The sequence below is a fragment of the Asterias amurensis genome, chromosome 4, assembly GCF_032118995.1.
Source record: "Asterias amurensis chromosome 4, ASM3211899v1".
NCBI classification, from domain to species: Eukaryota; Metazoa; Echinodermata; class Asteroidea; order Forcipulatida; family Asteriidae; genus Asterias; species Asterias amurensis.
This window is the reverse complement of record NC_092651.1, coordinates 22327956-22347605: the sequence shown is the minus strand read 5'-3', so window position 1 is coordinate 22347605 and position 19650 is coordinate 22327956. Positions and strand designations below refer to the sequence as shown.

The window sequence follows — 19650 nt, the reverse complement described above, 5'->3', positions numbered from 1 at the left end:
CGCGAGTTCGTTCCGTCACGGCAGGGTGCAACGCATCACGTAATCCCCCACCAAGTTTGACTGAAAGATTAATCCTTTGGCATTCAGAATTATTTGGGTTTGGAGTATTTCAACCTTGAAAACCCCCGAAATATTGATGAAAGTCAGACACTGTTTTTTCGAACTTCGATAACAATTCTACTGGATAAAACATGGGCCCCATACACATAGCTGAGTGGCTACAATCTTCATAGCTTGGCTCTCTACGCGTGCCGTGTAAGAATTACACACTCAAGCTACTGAAAAAATATTTACGACTAGTCGCGAATTTATTCACGACTAGTCGCAGAATTATTCACGACGTCGTAAAAAATATTTGCAACTAGTCGTGAAAATATTTGCGACTAGTCGTGAAAATATTCGCGACGTCGCGAAAATATTCGCGACTTGTCGTGAATAAATATACGACGTCGCGAAAATATTTGCGACTAGTCGTGAAAATATTCGCGACGTCGCGAAAATATTCGCGACTTGTCGTGAATAAATATACGACGTCGCGAAAATATTTGCGACTAGTCGTGAAAATATTCGCGACGTCGCGAAAATATTCGCGACTTGTCGTGAATAAATATACGACGTCGCGAAAATATTCACGACTGGCTGTGTCCCTTCAGGGCCACCATAGAAACTATCGTTTGTTTGTCAAGTCATGCACCCGTTTCCATTGATCCTAATGGTATTGTTTTGGGTCGCAATACTATGACTGCTCATCATTGAAATAATAAAATAAATAGCACTAAGAGATTCTGGGTCCCATTCGGCTAATAATGTTGTATAGATATAGAAAGGTTTGCGGTAACACCATGTAATGACTATGAGTTGGGGTGGTTCTGAAAAGAACCGTTGGTTTCAACTCGACGTTTTTATTTTTTATTTATTTTTTTTCCCAGAAGACGATCAGAGTAAACTGATCGAAACGTCGAGTTGAAACCAACGGTTCTTTTCAGAACCACCCCAACTCATTAGAGATAGTCATTACATGGTGTTACCGCAAACCTATCGTATTTCCACCATGCAAAGTTTCAAATCCTACTTAATTATTGTATAGAAAATTCCTCGAAGAGCGCCCTCTGCTGACTCTACTTCCTTCCAGGCTAGGCCAACACTTAGCACATTTACCGAAGGAGGAAAGGCGCGGGGGAGGGCGGCTTACAAACAGGAGGAAAAATCCCTCACGACACATACAAGCAAAATAAGCCTCAAAACAATAGAAATTTAATTTCTCTGTTTTTATTCAAACAATGGCATGGGACGAGAATAATATATTTACCATGGTACGTAAATAGATGTTTTTATGCCAACTATGAAAATGGTGATGAGATTTATTTTGTGCCATTCTTCAAATTATGTTTAAACATTAAAAAATGTCTTACATTAAAATGTCCCACTAGGAATAAAAATAAAGAAATGCAAGCGTGTTTTTAGTTCTTATTGTTAAACTTCCATTATTGCATGAAGTGTGGTACAAATTAAACCACCTTAGTAACATGATCATTATACAAATTGGATAGATGTCTAGCATTTCCATTTAGCATCAAGGCTCAATTTCATAGAGCTGCTGCTTAAGCACAAAAGCAGCTAAGCACAAAATAATTTTGGTTAGCAGAAGTGTATTATCAGCTAAAATTCTGCTTAAAATGTGATTATCAATATTTAATCAATTTGGTGGTGGTGGGTCATTCTTTCACATACCTGTGAACTTGTTTAAGTTTTCAGAGAAGTCATTGTTATAAGCTTTGCAGTATACCTGCAAACTGAATCAGTATTGGCACAAGTGTTATTCTGTTTTACATGAATGACTGGCCATTTGGATAAAGGCAGGAAAATGTTGACTGATACAAGGGCTGCCCTACTCAAGGCATAGGCTTTGATATGCATTTCAGGCTATTAAGACAATATTGCTGATTTTTCTCCGAGGGGAGCAAATCAGAATTTCAGGTAAAAGTAGAGCATGATTGTTTTTAGACAATAAATATATAGAAAAAAAAAAACAGCATTCAAAATGTTAGTGTGGACATCTTAAACATAGTACCATGACAACTTAGCGATGTTGTGTCTTAAGCTGTTGAGGAAAAAAGTAGTTGATAAATGTTGATTAAGTAACATGCCTAAACTAGGTATTATTTGATGAGTAAATAAACCCAGTTTTGAATTTTGGCAGAAATAACCTGGTTTTGGCATCAGACATTAGCTCCACAGTAACTGTTATACTTGATACAACTCTTTTTTTTTTTTTTTTTTAAGATTGTAAACAAAATGTTATTCTCAATTAAACATCAATGTTCACCACAGAACAACGACATTGACAAAATAGGGAGACAACCCTCATTAGGGCTACATAGCTCAGATGGTAGAGCACAGCTACATTTTTTCTCTGGAGGTTACAGGTACAACTCCTGCTATGGTCAATGTTCCATGTTCAACCACAGAAAAATATAATTGTGAAAATCGCATAAGGACTGAGGTCACATAATAAAATACATAAAACTTCATGTCTCAATTGTGCAGTAAAAAATAAAACCATATGTCTCAATAATTTGTGCGATAAAATTAAACCAAAATATATTCAGAAGGAAAGAATAGACTAGAATAAAAATACTTTTCCTACCATCATTAAAATCAAGTGGGTCAGATTCAAATTTGGGGGGGGGGGGGGTAAAAAGTAAATTCTTTTACTTAACCACATTACTTCTATAGTGGATAGTGTCCTGCCATTGGTTTTTAATCAGTATAGCGCGCCCTCTTGTTGGTGATAGCAAGTCAAGTTGTTGAAATCATAATGTAAGAGGGCGTGCTATAAGATTTACAGCCGAGCGCAGTACACTATCCACTATTGATCACTAACATCTTTAGGCCAAGACTACCATCAAACCTACTATAGTTCCCTATTAGATTGCCCTTAATGTTGCTCTCATAACGCCCATTCTGGTCGGTGCAACATCATTTGTTTCCTGCTCCACTCATACATCAAGAACAATGCTGCATTGGCGGGGAACGACCGTAGAACGCAGGGAGCCAGACCGCTGTAGAGTTTCAAAATACCTGAAATAAAAATAATTATAATCTACGTTTAGGAAGGGTCACAGTGGGTACAACTTCTGGCCCCAAGCCTTCACAAAATGGACACCATGGAAAGTTGAATTTCTAAAAGTCACTTCTAAGCAATCTTCTACTAGTACTTCTCCGAAATAAGAGGCACCTCCTTGATTGGAGGAGAGTAACATTTCTCCTGGAACACTTGAAGGGGCACAGTGGCAATCTTCTCCTTGGTAAGTGCCTATTGACAATGCTTAGGGTATCCGACTGCCCCTATACCTTGTCCGAACACCTCATCTCCCCTACACTCTAAAGACTCTTGGGTCTTGATCCTTTTCTAGAAAATATGGCTCAAGTGTGAGGAAGTTTGTTATCTAACGAAGTTGAAACCACTAGATTGCAATTACTTTGTGTTTATTACCCCCTTTGTCATACTTTCAATTTCTCATCAATCACTTTTTTTTGACAGGATGCTTACTACCATAAAACCATCTTCATAATAAGCAACCTTTCAGGTTGTATCGTAAACTTGGTTTTGAACCCTGGCCAAATGGCAGTTAACGGTTATATAGCTTCTGACTGGCAACCTGAACAAAGATATTGCCTTATAGGGAGACCGCCAACATAGGGCTGGACAGCTCCTTGGTTCAAGTTCCACTCAAAAGTAAATTTTTCTTCGTTCAAAAAACCCCAATTTTTCGAATTAAAATTACACCTTTTTTTTTCTCGGGGATCTATTTAACGCAAGACAGTTTGAATGAATGGTAGATTATTGGTCAATTCAAATTGATTTTACCTTCTTTTCTAATGATATCCATGGTAACTCTGAAGAAGCCCGGCATTTTCTCTGTTGCAGACCCGACTTGTATTCTTGATTTGACTAAATCAATAGGATATATTGCTGTCCATAGTCCGGCTCCTGCCATTCCACCACAGATCATCAGACGAAATGGACCTTAATTAAAAAATACGTAAAGGAGTTTATTGTGAATAGTGCCTGAAGAAATTTATAGAGCATCTCAAGAAAACTAGCACATTCTAGGTGCGAAGGAACATTTTGTAGGCATACACTTTTGATATGCTGTTGCATACCACCACCCCTCCCATCATAACCAGTGTTGAAAACCGCTAAACTTTTTAATGAAGACTTTTTTTATAACAAGAGTTGAAACATTCAGCCTTGGGCCCAATTTCAATCAGCTGCGAAATATTGCTTAACAAACTTCTGCTTAGCAGAAACGAGAAGGATCATCCAGTCACAGATTGTACGAAAGACATAGCAGTTTGGCTGGTAACCATATTCTGGTAAAATTTGTGTGTGCTTCTTTTTGTTCTGAAGCAGCTCAATGAAATGAGAGACTTTGAAACGCTAGGTGGCAGCAGACTTAATACCAGTAGTTTCCCTAGACCTTTTCGCAAATACCATTGCTCAAGCGCAAACTAATGAACGAGGTGCATTGTGGGATAGCTATGGTTCAAATTTGATTACCAGCTAGACCACAATGCAACTAATTCCCAGCTTTACGCCCCCGCTCGAGTAATTGTGAAAAGGTCTATTGTTAAAGTCGTTTGGAGCATCTGCACATTTCCAAGAACAATGGATTTACTTTGTAAGTCTGCTGCCACCTGTAGTCCACAAAAGTCTCCCATTGGGACTCGTTTACATAAAATTTTTTCCACAACCAGAGTTGAAGATATCTATCACAAAGAGTTAAGACTAGTCTTATCTCAAGTAAGAACGAGTTACTCATCCTAACTTAGGACTAGCCATACGTTTTTAATATCTCCTAGGACTAGTCCTAAGTTAGGACTAGTCCTAACTCTTTGTGAAATCTACCCCTGTCCAATCAAACCTAAACTAGAGTACCTACCGAGATCATCTTTACTGGTTCCTTTCGGTGTTAACATTGTTCTAGAAATCTCATAAGCTCCAAAGAAGAAGAAATATCCCGGCATCTCACGCAGCCATGTACTCCCTAGTCCTTGGAACATTCCCCTAAAACCATCATTTCGTATAATACTTTTGGTGATTTGCCACGGGCCTCTGTGAAGAAAAACAGTGTGTAAACTTGAGATTAGTAGGGAAATTGTTCAAGTGAAAAAAAAATTGGGAGGGGGGAGGCTACCAGGGCCTGGTTTCATAGACCTGCTTAACTTAGCACAAGCAGGGACATCCGCGCTTATGTCAAGCATATTTCACAGGGTTAGCAGAACTTTGTGTGCGTGCATACTCCACACTACTAGGCATTCTTCGCTTACACAGTTAGTGCAGAAATTCAGCGCTTGCACAGGTATAAGTGGAGAATGATGATGGTAAGCAGAGCCATGAACTTTGGCCCAGATTTTCACAAGTTTAAAACAGACACAACTTACACTCTCTGTTTATGTTTCTCAGACGTCTGCATTGTCTCAGTCATAGCCTGAAGACGGCATTTGACGAGCTCCGTCGGGCAAAGGACTAACGACGAGAAGAAACCTGCCACAAAACCCGACGACGCATTCTGGAAAGTGCTTAATTTTTCTATACTGTCCGTTCCCGACACTCGGCAGACAAACTTCTGACATAGACCATAGCATAGGAATAATACTGACGTCTCCCCTACATTAGCTGCCATGGCAGGCATAGTTCCACGGAATAAACCAGGTATCCCTTCATTCTTTAGGATCTGTTTACAGCATTTGATGGCGCTTGGGTAGAGCTGTGGATACGTCTGGAGTTTCACTTTGACTGTATCGAACGGCTGGCCGACTAAAACACATGCTACTCCACCTGCGGAATTAACAAGAAGGATGTCATATGTAAATAGTTGTCTTTAAAGGCAGTGGACACTATTGGTAGTTAGTCAAAATAATTATTAGCACAAAACTTTCATTGGGTAATGGGGAGAGGTTGATAGTATAAACATTGTAGAAGTAATTTTCATCGAATTTGATTTCGAGACCTCAGATTTAGAATTTGAGGTCTCAAAATCAAGCATCTGAAAGCGCACAACTCGGTGTGACAAGGGTGTTTTTTTCTTTCATTATCTCCTAACTTTGATGACCGATTGAGCTCAAATTTTCACAGGTTTGTTATTTTATGCATATGTTGAGATACACCAAGTGAGAAGACTAGTCCTTGACGTTTACCAATAGTATCCAGTGTCTTTAAATACCAAGCAGGGAGGGTAGGCCCTACGATGTTCATATTGAATTTGTACTGCAGAGAACCAAATCCACCCTCAGTAGAGCACAAATTTTACAGGTCAATAGTCAATGCTTCATATCTACACAAACATAACCTAGTGAGCTAAGTATTGTCGTTGATCTAACTTTGGCATTTTACAAACAAATTTTTGAACTAACTTGTCGAACACCCTGTTTATTGTTGTAACGAAACTTAGGTTTAGTGTTTCATTTTTTTTAAAGAGAGCCAAATTAGCCAACACATAATAGAGAAATGGATCACCCCTGTTGAGTCCTTTTACCTAAAGCACCAGCGGTGAAATCTACTGTAGCCTGGTACGTTGCAGCCAATCTACTACTAGAGGTTAAAGGTCGAAGGTCACTGCCTAATGACTTGGCTCCTTCTTGTAGTACAGGCAAGTGTTGCTCTTTGGACGTCTCCATGCTGGATTCGAATAAGGGCTTATTTCACTCAGTGACTTATTCAAGGTCTGTTTCTATTTTGTCGTATTGAGATCTGCCAGAAGAAATCAATTAATAATCATCAATTCAAACTTTATTTAAGAGATTTTAAATTTGCATCGTGATAAAGAACATTAATTTGGGTTTTACCCATACACCCAGCGATGTGTTTGTTAGCACCGCCTCTACTCGTACTTTAAATCAAGTTCTATAGATCTTGGGAACATCATACTCATATATTAAATTGGTGGCCCCACAGATAGAGAAATTAAAAAAAAAACTTTTGTTGGACATTATTTCTCTAACTATTCTATTTTAGATGACTGAAGTTTTTAAAAAGCGATAATGTTATGTCTAAACCAATCAATAATCAGATAATGCATGATGCCTTTATTGATGGGGTGCAGTAGTTGCGATAATGTATTTGTAATCCTCCTCCCCCTGGTCAACTCGTACCCAAGTCAACTCGTACCCAAGTCAACTCGTACCCAAAATATTGTACCCAAGTCAACTCGTACCAAAGTCAACTCGTACCTAGGTCAACTCGTACCCAGGTCAACTCGTACCCAAGTCAACTCGTACCGTACAACGTACGTTGTATGCCGAAACGGAGAATTTCGGTGCGGCGTGATTTTGTAAGCGATAGGAAATAAAAATAATGTTCTACCATCATTTGCGTTATGTTCTGATTATCGTTTTCCGAATCAAACAAGTAAATTTGAACAAATATACTGTTCCACTTTTTTCAACCAAAACACTTTGCGTAAGTTCTGATTATCTTTTTCCGAAAAATTCATTCTAACAAGCCTATATTAAAAAAAAAGTTCTCTGATTAATTTTCCCCACCGTAAGGCCTAAGTAAAAAAAACTGCAACATGAAAAAAAAACAAGAAAACAAAAATCATTGCAACAATGAATAGCTAAATGTATGACTAACAATATAAATAAATTAAACTACAATATTTATCAGTACGAGTAAAAAAAAAATTGTAAACATTTAATTGGGTGCGAGTTGACTTGAGTACGAGTTGACTCAGGTACGAGTTGACTCGGGTACGAGTTGACTTAGGTACGAGTTGACTTGGGTACGAGTTGACTTGGGTACGAGTTGACTTAGGTACGAGTTGACTTGGGTACGAGATGACCCGAATTCTCTGGAGAGGAGGGTTACGATATCGCAACTACTGAAATAGAATTATATGATTAGTAAGGAAGGGGCCGGGTGCAGGATCTGACTGAGGATAGAATGGGAAAAGCCTGTGTCCGCCCATGGACTGGAGGCCGTCTGGCCGGCCCGGCTGTGCATAGTTATGATGTAGAGTGTTTTCTTTAACGACGAAAGTGTAAAACAACTAATGACTAATGACTAATGATAACATCGTAATTCTCAATATAATAAAATTCAATAATTAATACTTTACAAAAATTAGGCACAAAGTATTAAACCTGCGCAATGGTTTGAAAATTGCGCACAAATATGTTTATAAATGCGCATTATTTTTGAATGATTAATATTTTTTGGAAGCAAAACTGAGCTCATCTTAAACTGAGCGGGCAAGTTCCGAACTTGCGCGAGCAAATACTTTTCGTGATTACCTACCGTTTCAATTTAGAACTCAGCTAAAGTCCAGTTGCCACACCACCGTCAACGGTTCAATCATGAAAGAGACGAATCACACAAGCGACCTTATAAAAACTGGACGACCCTGGCAAGGCCTTCTGTAAATATTCATCAGGTGAAACCATGGAGGACACACACTTTCACATAACAATCAATACGACACAGACACGACAGAATCACAGAGCAGAGGACGAATCATGCAACTTTCACAAAATTATTTTATCTCGTCGACACATGGTACACATAGAGGGCGCTGTTCATATATTATTGCGAAAGCCTTTTTTTCCCATGTGTAAATTTTACTGATGAAGGAACTTTGTGAGGTAGAAAGTTTATTAAACTTTAACTCAGAAATGTTAAAACCTCTTCATGGTTATTCAAATTGAAGGAAAAATAAACAAATAACTAAATAAATTGAAGAGTTTTATACTCAAACTCTAGGCACAGGGGTTATGGGGCCGCCTTGTTGTAAAATTGTTGTTATTTTGATGTAGTATTGCAAGTTTGTATCCAAATTTCTAGAAAGAAAGATAATCTAAAATACTACTAAAGTATGTTAAGTATTATTTTAAACTCTGTTCCTGTATAAATAATGAAATACAACTAGTAAACAATAAAAAAAAATTAACTTTAAGAAAATAACAAAAATGAGGTCCCACCGAGATTTGAACTCGGATCGCGAGATTCAGAGTCTCGAGTGCTAACCGTTACACCATGGGGCCGTTCACGAATATAGGTGATCTATCATACATTATAAATAATAGGTTTATATTGTCACAATAAATTAGCCATCTGAAAATCTTTCATTTTCATTTCTTGATCATTTTTCATGGGTGTTTTGTGAATGCAAGCTCAAGAGTTTACTTTTATGACTTATCTGCATGGAACCTATTTCATTTATGATTGGGAATCACATTCAACACGAATCATTACCTTATATGGAAACAGGTGATGTAAGAATTGGCCAATGAAATACTGGCGATGACAATAGAAATTTACATATGTAATAACCTACCATAAACATTGGAAACAGGTAGGCGAGGCATTTAACCAATGTACTTCTGTGTTGTGAGACCGGCAGCGCCAGATTGTGTATTATTTGTGTGACGTAGTGTGTAGGGGTACACTCTAGCTAGGTCACAGATCTTCAGAATTGGGTGTTATGACTAAGAAAGTTTGGCAGAGTAGCTATGCCTCTCAAATCTGGCGTTGGAATGTAGAGTTTGGAAGCAAAATGGAATCTCTTCGCTGCTCATGCTTTGACTGAAGTTCACACGTCTTTATGTGGGCATTGTTCATATGAAGGTAAGACAAGTTAAGGGTGTTTTTTTCCAATGTGTGTGTACGCAGGATATTTATTAAAGTTTGTTGGTACGAGTTGGTACTGCTCGTCAAACGCCCATACTCCATGTACTCAAGTGCTTGCCTGTGTATCCTGTGGAGTCGAGTGTAGTCGAAATGAATGGGGTGTGTCATTTATAATATCTGAAATGTGTATTGTTGTTGAGTGGTGTTGTGCCGGTGTTGTTGACAATGGCAGTGGTTGAAGATAGTGTGCCATGCAATATAAATAATTATAATAATTGAAAAAGTGAACCAAAATTAGAACTAACTTGAAGATGGCATTTACAACACTAACTCACTGATCTTGATTCTTGGTACATACAATGATTTGATGATAATGAGACCAGCGAAACATTAAATAAAACAAAATACTTATAAAAAGTAATTAATTGTAATCTAAACTACAAAATTAAAACTATCTAGCACGATAGAAAAAACCTTTGATCATGATCTCAATTTTTCATACCAATGAAAAACCAGATGGTCAGATGGTGGAATCCCCATGACTTAATTTATGTACATAATATTAATGTATGAATCATAGGTCTGCAATTTCAACAACACATGGTTTTATTTATGACATTGAGATTGTGGTGGGACAAATTTTACGACCCTGCCACCAATTTCTGGACGTTTTATTTTATTTTTTCCTCTCTCTTTTCTCTCGATGATATATGCGATAACCCTTCTTCTAAAGTAAGAAAACAATTCAGTGGAATTGGAGCTAATTTAGGGCGGATTAATTGGTGGCGAGGTGCGGAAAATTATCCCTGTGCTATAATAGTTTTAGTATTTGCTAGTAATCTGTGAATTTGCCCCAGAAACTTTAATTTTAATAAAGAGTCCTGCCGTCGATTTCACAAAACTCTTCCTAACTTAAGACTAATCTTAGGACTTAGGACGAGTCCCAACCCTGCACTGTAGCATGCAGACCTTAAGATTAATCCTTAGTTAGGAAGAATTACTCGTCCTAACTCGAGGTAAGACGAGTCCTAACTCTCTGTGAAATCGACGGCAGATTTTATACATGATGACATTGTAGTACTAGCTTTCTGATGTAGCGATCACAACACACAGGGTCATATGTAGCCCTGCTGGTAGGACGTCGTGCAACAGTGGAGTCCAACCTGGGCTAGGTCATATATGAAGATACTTGCACAGTGTACACTCAAAAATAAGTTAAAACTTTTAAGAAATTTTTACAGGGCTACACAAGTAGGTTGCACTGTTTTCAGTAGCCCACATGGCAAGTTGATAAGTGGTATTTACTTTGCCCGTAGCAGTTTTTACTAGACAATGTACCATTAGACGCATACGCAAGGCTAGACTGTTGGGGGTGAGCCCTGTGTCACCGACCGAAGCTTCAGACAGGGATTGATATTCTGTAAGATCTGACCATCAGACTTTTAAATTGATCTGGGGATTCTGGGGCCAATTTCAAAGCAATAAAATTCATCACAAGACAAATTATCAGTATTGCCATAGTGTTTTGTATTGTGACATCACACTTTGCTTAGCATCTACGATTAATTTGCAGTTAATATCAATTTTATAGCTCTTTGTGAAATTGGGCCCTAGGTGTATTAGAAAAAAACGCATCTAACAAGCTATTTTTCCATAATTTAGTTTCAATGTGACATAACTTTGCGGTTTTTTTTTGAATGATTTGATGTGACAGTTCAATCATTGAATGAGTATCACATTATGCAGTTTTAGTGCAGGTTTTTGCTGAGTACAAAATGTTGAAAAGTAAGCATTATTGATGATGTCCCTTTACATTGTACTGTAATAAGACCGTTTAATTCTGGCAAATTCTTTTCTGATATTTTGTTAAATTTAATTATTTCTTCAGAATACAGGATTGCCTTTGAGTGATTTAAAGTTTGACCTATTTTAGTTGTAGTCAATTCCCATGGCCTTGTAATTATAATGCCAACATGGAGGAGTTTTGTTATTTATTTTTTTTAAGTTGATAATACTCTCATGAGTCACTATCACATTGCCGCCCTATCTCTCTGCCAGACCATACAGCAGACTGCATGGCTTTATACAAAAAATTGCAAACATTTTTGAAAATTATGTTGAAATTATGTAGAACTGTGGTATAATTTTTACTATTCTAACATTAAACTGTTGACCCCTTCAGCTTTGACATTTGTGTGATCTTTGAGGAAGGTGTGTGTGATCGACACCATTGCTTTGTAATTGGGGATCTAATAATGATATCTTGATATAGGGAGAACTAGGTAGAAGGTCCCTTTGGGGGTAAAGGTACACCTCAATTAGGATAGATTTTAATGACAGTGACAACCCTGAATGCGCCCTATCCCTTTGATAACCTTAAATTGTACACTAATTCCACATAATATGCAGTAACAACTTAATGTAGTATGCAGTTCAGTGAATGTCCAATAGACCGATCCATTAAGCTCCGCCCCATTGCGTATTGACCAATCACAACGCAATGAAGGTCCGACAAATTAAGTCCGACATGCCTGCGCGTATGCTTAGCGCGCGGCAGATTGTGCAGAAAGGCATTGGAGAGGCTCACGTGTTCTTGCTCACGTGGGCGGAGCCTAATGGATCCGTCTATTGATTCTACACACTGAGAATCATTGCACTCCAGATGTGACAATGATTACCTCCCTTTTATTGTGTCTTAAATGTATTCTGGGAATCTCAGGAATTCTATAGGGCATAGGCCTAGAGAGGATTTTAGGGAAGGGTACTTTTGTATGAGAAAAGTAATAATATTTTATGGGAACGTGGTTGGGGGGGGGGGCACACCCTCTGCCACATACTGGGCATGGTGATATTGAATGTCTGATTAAGGGATACAGAACTTGTGCGACAGGCTAGTCACCAGCTAAAATCCACATGGTGTTTTTTATGATCGTCTACACTTGAGTTCTGCTTCACACTCGAGTGCACTTCTCTCAAACACATTGAGCCAGATGGAGTTTCCATTAATATGATTTGCCTCATATTCCCAGGTTTTCAACCCATTATTATCATCACCAGTCACCATGGTCATCTGAGATGACCAGTTCCTTTATTGTATGTACACACAAGGAGCAATATGCACCATTCATCACAGTACAGTCATGGTGTACGATGACTCATTGACTGTCACTGTGATACAGTTATTCTACAACCGAGATGAGGTCATGAGTGTCTGCAAGGAATATCCCACATCAGGCCACATCAACATTCTCTACGATTCTTTCTTTGGGAAGGGTTCGCTGAGAAAGATTGTCCGACCATCTCATGTCTGCTTTTTAATTATTAGTACATGGATTTTAATACAAGTGTGAAACCGAAGTGTGATATTTAGCAAGCTAATTTGACAAAGACGGGCATCAAATGTAATGAGTGTTTTCATTGTGTGAATTGGTAAGTTTTTAATAGGCCTACTGTTATAACACGTGCGTGTGTGTGTTCAAGATTGGAATTTGGCTGTAGACTCTGTGCGTAGTGCAGAGTGTGTTGTCAGTTCAAGATAGAAGTGTTGCTTTATCGAATATCAGCATGGCATTGTCAGTTTCCAAGAATTTTATAGCCAGTTATTTCAGGTCAGACAGAGTGTGAATGGATCATTGTGATTTTGTACTGCTTCATGATGAATTATGTTATTGTTGTCTGGATGGTTTGAAATTGAGTTGTAAATTAATGTCAGGAGTCATCTTTTGGTGTTATTATTTTAAAATGACTCTGAAAATAAATTTTTTTTTTTTCTGAGCACTTACATGTACTTGTGAAGATTAGTAATAAGTATCCTGTGAATGATTTCATCTGAAGTATAATATGTAAGTGCCCATGTTGCCCAGGAAAAAAAACCTTGTTAAGCGTCTCCACCCGCTTCCTTTTTGGAGGTCGCCTCCTCCTTTTTTTTTTTTTTTTATTCTTTTTTTTCTAATGAAAAAAGGGATATATTTTAAATGACCTCAATGACCTGAATGTCTTGTCCCATATGTTTCGTTTACGATTGTGTGTTTATTGAGCAGTTGAAAAAACAATGGATTTTGACTTTTTAAAAAGAATGGCAGCCATCTTGAAATAAAAAATAAAAAGCCCCTTCTCCTTCCTTTTTCTGAGAAACCCGGACGCTAAACATGTTTCTTTTTTTACTTGGCCTAATTGTATGCATCTTTTTGTCCAGCAGGCCTGCTATCAGGGTTTGCCCTTAATTTGTTCAGTGACTAATTGACTAGTTTAGGTTGTCATTTCACAGTCACACCAAGCAGTTTTACTATTTCATATTTTATATTTTAAAATAAGGATGCTTGTTAAATACGTAACTTAACTACACTGTAGCGTACTAGCCACCGGCCGGACCACTTTGAGGCAATTTTGCCAGGTCCTCAGAGGTTTTTACAACTAGCTTTAGGCCAGCAACCCATTGTTAAGGGAGAACGTCAGCTATTATCATATATTGACAGTCCCCTTTAAATACTAGAATCACGGATTATATCAGAGTTATCAGGATCATGAATAATCAGATCGACTCACTAGGGTCTGGAATTCCAAAGTTGCTAATGTTGTTCCGTTTGTGGTCTTGTAAAAATTGTTGAGCGATTAATAATTTCCTATTTGCTTTAAATTTTAATAAAAACTTCATCAAAATGGTTATAGGATTTTGGATAAAATCCCAGATCTGTGTTGAGCAATGTGCATTGATGACATTGCCTCTAAAGATCATTGTTGTTGCGGGTAGCTCAGTTGCGGGGGAAAAAGTATTGGATTCATTCCCCATTAAAGCCATTGGACCCTTTCGGTACAGAAAAAAAAAAAAAGTTCACAGATTTACAAATAATTTACAGGGTTTACAGAAGGTTATGGTGAAAGACTTCTCTTGAAATATTAGTCCATGAAATGCTTTACTTTTTGAGAAAACGGTAAAACAATATAAATTCTCGTTAACGAGAATTACGGATTTGTTATAAACACATGTCATGACACGGCGAAACGCGCGAAAACAGGAGTGGGTTTTCCCGTTATTTTCTCCCGACTCCGATGTCCGATTGAGCCTAAATTTCCACAGGATTGTTATTTTATATATAAGTTGTGATACACGAAGTGTGGGACTTGGACAATACTGTTTACCGAAAGTGTATAATGGCTTTAAACCATGAAGGTACCTGAAGTTATTTCTTGTAAACAACAATCACAAACAACATATTATTTTCTGTTCCAATTCAGTGACTTTACCTTTCACTCTTTTTGCACACTTGAATTCTTTTACCGAAAGTACGCATTCTTTAAATGATGACTAATAGGCCCTATTTATTATGACCTTGATAAATAAATTCTATTTTATTTGTGTGGCTTGTTGTGACCAAGCAGTCTACTGCACCTGACTTGAGTTTGTATTAATGGTTGACTCATATAGTGTGTGGGTTCAATTCCCAGTCATGAGACTTGAGTCCCTGAGCAAGGCAGTTAACCATAATTGCTTCTCTTAACCCAGGTGTATAAATGGGAATCTAACACTAACAGGGCTGAGATCTAGGGTCGAAATTGCTACTAGCCCGCTAGCCCGGGACTACCAGATTTACAGCCGGGCTACTGATTTTTCCAGTTTGATAGCCCGACGGGCTAGTGGAAAAATAATGCAAAAATCATCATCACAAACAATAAAGAACTATGTTATTGGTGTATTGTAAAGTTTGAGCTGTGACGCGAGACATAATGTGTCTTTCGGGCTACCAAAATCTAATCAGGGTTACTAAAAATTATTGGTCACTAGCCCTGCTGACTACCATGGAAATACACTTAATTTCGACCCCTGTGAGATGGTATTGTTGGATAAACCCCTTAGCACAAATTCAAGCAGTTTATGGTTGGTGCTTCCCAAGAGCGTTGAGAAGGTTTGCTCCATGATCCAAGTATGCCTCATGATTGAAACTTTGCATGGTACAAATATGATGTAAGGTTCGCAGTACAACGTAAATACCATGTAATGATTATCTCTAAATGGGTTGGGGGTGATTCTAAATAGAACCGTAGGTTTCAACTCAACGTTTTGATCTGTATGGCCTGATCGTGTCTCCGGGAGAAAGATAATACTAATAGTGATTACAAAGGGCCTTGATCAAGCCACTAGGATATTTACGCCATTATACCCAATAATGACCAATAATTCCACTCAACAATGGCTGCCCAATGTGGTATTTGTGTTAGCATTTACCTCTTATGGCATTACCAAGCCTATGTATTAAGCTGATTGTAGAGATAGGAGCAGTAGTGTACACAGACAGCGGGAATTACACTGGTACAGGATGTGGCCCAGAGCTATGTTGCCATTAAAAAAATATACCGAAGTTCCGTTTTGCCATTTCCATCAAAAAGTTTTCTGTTTTGCATGTTTATGTTTTTGTTTGAGCTGTAGCCTTTGAGCGACCTTGTGATTTTTGCAATCAATGCCCTGGTGATCTTCCTGTGTAGCAAAGTGTGCTCAAACGAGCAAGATCCACTGTCAGGCTAAATGTGGAAAATGAATACAAAGAGTTGTATGGACTGAGGTCATTGTAAATGACACTTCCACAAAGCATGTAGCGTGAGATAAACTGATATTGGTGTTGTCATAGGGAGTTGTGGTTTTGATGTGGTCTTACCATTAGCATAATGTGATATGATTGAATCAACATCATGAAATATTTTGTGGTGTAGTCACTTTTTTAAGTCAATTGTGTGACACTTAAATACTAATGCATGCAAGCTATTCGGTTGTTGTGACTTGTGTTTTTTTAAAAAGACGTTTTGTCATGATTAGAATTACATTGGAGTTAGTTCCAGATTGAAGTTGGGCAAATAATTCTTTAGTTCGATGCATACTTCTGCATACGCCCGTATCGGGATAGGACATTAAAGATCTGTTAGGCCTGGCCTTGGCCACCTGTACTCTGATTTAAAGCCATTGGACTCTTTCGGTAAACAGTTTTGTCCAAGGCCCACACTTCGTGTATCACAACTTATATAAAATAACAAACCTGTCAAAATTTAGGCTTGTTTTAATGTTTTCTCGAAAAGTATTAAAAAAAGCACTTCATGGAATAATATTTCAAGAGAAGTCTTTCACCATTACAATCTGTAAACCCTGTAAGTTATTTGTAAATCTGTACAAATTTTTTTTTAAATACCGATATATAGTGTCCAATGGCTTTAATCAATAATCATTACTTCTTCCTAGTGAGAGCTAATGTAAGGCATACAGTTTGATCAACAGTGTGTTTTAGTACCTTACCAGTTCCATGTAATATGAATGCAAAGAGATGCATGCTGAACTGAGGTCATTCTAATGACACTTCCATGAAGCATATTGCGTTGTGATATTGGTGTTGTCAGAATAGGGAGTTGTGGTTTTGATGTGTACTAATTGCCATTGGCATCAAATCACCATGAAGTATCTGTAGAAGTGGCCTTGCCCACCTGTACTCTGATTTAACCATTACTTTTCTTCCAAGTGTCAGACCTTAGGCATTAACAGTTTGAATTGAACGTTCTTTTAGTACCTTACTAATTCTAACCAAAATTGTCTCTGCATTCAGTATGAATGGTTCCATCTTTAAAAGTTCCTGTTTTCTGTTTGCTGTTTTGTGTATCAGGAATGTATTGTTTGCATGGCTAGGAAAGTGGAATGTGATTTGTGGTTGCTCAAGAAAAAGGCCTATCAGCTGGGAAAAAAAGTCTGAGCCTCGAAACCGCCTTTATTAATGAAAAGGTCAACGTATAGGCCTACATACACACTGAGATTTAGAAGGTGACTTGCAATGGATGATTGATAATTTTGCTAAAATGTTGACTGATCATCCTTAAAAGCTTAATCAACCTATTACACATCAGTATGTTGCCATGGTGACATGGTTTGTTATTAAACAACGAGTCCCTGTCTTTAAAGTTGCTTGGCCTGATTGTCGTTAAAGAGATATTTTCTAAAGAGTTATTTTTTTTCTCTGAACAAGTTTGACGTATAAATGATAGGCCTACTGTTAAATATAATTGTTATAATACCTTTTGCATAGTTCCATTGCACAATGCTCAAACGTAAGATACAACATGTGCTAAATTTGTTTACCTGGCTGATTGATGTGAGATTATCTTGGATCCCGATAAGAAATAATTTGTTATTGTTATTTATCACTCATCATTTGTGCCATAAATTTTTGTATCATAAAATACCTTAATTGTAAGGCTTTCTCAAACATATTTTGAAAATATTGCTGTGTATTTGAAAACCAAAATTGGGGCAAATTCGGCCATAAAAAAAGACCTATGTGTAGCACCTTTAAGGTGACATTTTATGAAGCTCCAGTCCTCCTATAGCCATAAAATTACTTTAAATCTTTACCATTGAACAAACAAACCATTATCAATGTACTCAAAACAGTGGAACCAGAATGTGACAGTAATAATTTACTGCATGTATTTTCAAGAAATGTAACCCAAAACTTGATATTCCCAATGGCACAACCACAGTCTAAATCAATTTGAATGTTTCATGCCAGTAGGTAGTATGCTCACAGAGCCTATCGCCTGCGTCCATTGCTTCTGTCTGCAAACACAGTTTAGTGTAGTGATTGTAGAGCCAGTGGCACTTACTGTGCTGTGAGTGATCTTTAGTCAGATTATAAAACAGGAACTGAAACTGGATCACGTTGAGTTACTGTTTCAGTTTTCATTTCATTGTACATGTACATTGTACCATTACATTGTTAGAGAATATACCATCTTTTTTGTACATGTTCAGTTGATTTTAGCATATTCTGTACTCAAAAGCTTATTATTTTTTGCTCTTTTGTTCATTTTTCTCCAGATTATTGCGTCCAACTCATCACCCGTTTTGCCTTATTATAGAATTATGTTTTAGATGTCTGTCATTATATTATGTGAAACTTCATGATGGCTTGCACAATCAAGGCAGAGGATGGCGCATCAATAAAACAGGAATTCATCAACACAGAAAAAGAATATAACGAAGAAGCCTTCAGCAACGATATAAAACCAGAGTTTAAAAAAGCGCCATGTCTGCGGTTAGATCTGTCGTCACTTGCAGATTATAAATTTGTTGAGGTAAGTCTATTAGTCCTATGTTGAACCTTACTTGGTAACTGGCAATGGAGAGCTGTTGATAGTATAAAACATTGTGAGAAACGGATCCCTCTGAAGTGACTTATTTTTTGAGAAAGAAGTAATTTTCCACTAAAATATTTGAATTCGATTTTGAGACCTTCGAAGTAGATTTTGAGGTCCCGAAATCAAGCATCTTAAAGCACACAACTTCGTGTCACAAGGGTTGATTTTCTTCCATTATTATCTCGCAACTTCGACAACCAATTATGTTCAAATTTTCACAGGTTTGTTATTTTGTGCATATGTTGCAAGATACACCAAGTAAGAAGACTGGTCTTTGACAATTACCAATGGTGTGCAGTGTCTTTAAATGAGAGACAGTTCTATGACAGGCATGTTGTTTTAACTAAGATCTTGTTGTCAGTATTCAGTCTCCGCAAATCACTGTCATTTGCATTTTTATATTGATTAGTTATAGAAATAAACACAGCATTGTAGATTATTGATAATCAATGTTAATATGGAGTGAACTAGGATAACACCAGGTTTGTTGTTGTTTTGTTTTTGTTGTTTTTGCTGTCAGAAATGTAGTTAAATCAAGAAATTGTCATCCAAATCAACAGATTTTTAATGTAAATTGGAATTGGGTTCACAAACTGATCATTTCTACCTCCATGATTATACACTCTTCTATGAGTGTATCCCACTTCCCTTGTAAAGAATCCATTACCTTCTGCTGATTTTTCAAACATATGGCCATGTGGTGACAATTTGAACCATTAGCCTTGTGTGTTTTTAATTCATGGCATATTTTGTGCATGCTTTGCACTTAAAATGTCTGTCAAATCTGAGTATTTTGAACTATAGTTGTGCATTTTAAAGGTCATAGAAAATACTTTTGCAAGAATATTTTT

The 19650-nt window shown here is 37.4% G+C and overlaps 2 protein-coding genes and 1 non-coding gene across 3 annotated transcripts in view; 1 reads left to right on the top strand and 2 right to left on the bottom strand.

The window, feature by feature from the left end:
* Positions 1-1253: 1253 nt before the first annotated feature.
* LOC139936574 (mitochondrial ornithine transporter 1-like) lies at positions 1254-8532 on the bottom strand. The gene is made up of 6 exons (XM_071931414.1): positions 8303-8532; positions 6543-6757; positions 5449-5845; positions 4947-5119; positions 3872-4030; positions 1254-3081 (listed from the first exon to the last, which is right to left on the bottom strand). Exons 2-6 carry the CDS (start codon positions 6682-6684, stop codon positions 2951-2953), a joined length of 1002 nt encoding a protein of 333 aa, XP_071787515.1. The 5' UTR covers positions 6685-6757; positions 8303-8532; the 3' UTR covers positions 1254-2950.
* A 441-nt stretch (positions 8533-8973) lies between these two features.
* Trnaq-cug (transfer RNA glutamine (anticodon CUG)) lies at positions 8974-9045 on the bottom strand. The gene has a single exon. It is a non-coding gene; the product is annotated as a tRNA-Gln (tRNA).
* A 345-nt stretch (positions 9046-9390) lies between these two features.
* LOC139935689 (uncharacterized) overlaps positions 9391-19650 on the top strand; it is a 32874-nt gene continuing 22614 nt past the window's right edge. Inside the window, exons 1-2 of the mRNA XM_071930221.1 lie at positions 9391-9628; positions 18480-18736. Of these exons, the coding sequence (XP_071786322.1) occupies positions 18563-18736 (174 nt within the window). The 5' untranslated portion in view covers positions 9391-9628; positions 18480-18562. The remainder of the gene's footprint in view (positions 9629-18479; positions 18737-19650) is intronic.

What these genes read in the sequence shown, in the direction of transcription:
- LOC139936574 (XM_071931414.1), bottom strand. Translation starts at nt 6,684, where the DNA reads ATGGAGACGTCCAAAGAGCAACACTTGCCTGTACTACAAGAAGGAGCC. An exon ending in AACCAGTAAAGATGATCTCG is followed by an intron (nt 4,031 to 4,946) that starts GTAGGTACTCTA and finishes TTTTTAATTAAG; the next exon opens with GTCCATTTCGTCTGATGATC. An exon ending in GGATATCATTAGAAAAGAAG is followed by an intron (nt 3,082 to 3,871) that starts GTAAAATCAATT and finishes TTTTTATTTCAG; the next exon opens with GTATTTTGAAACTCTACAGC.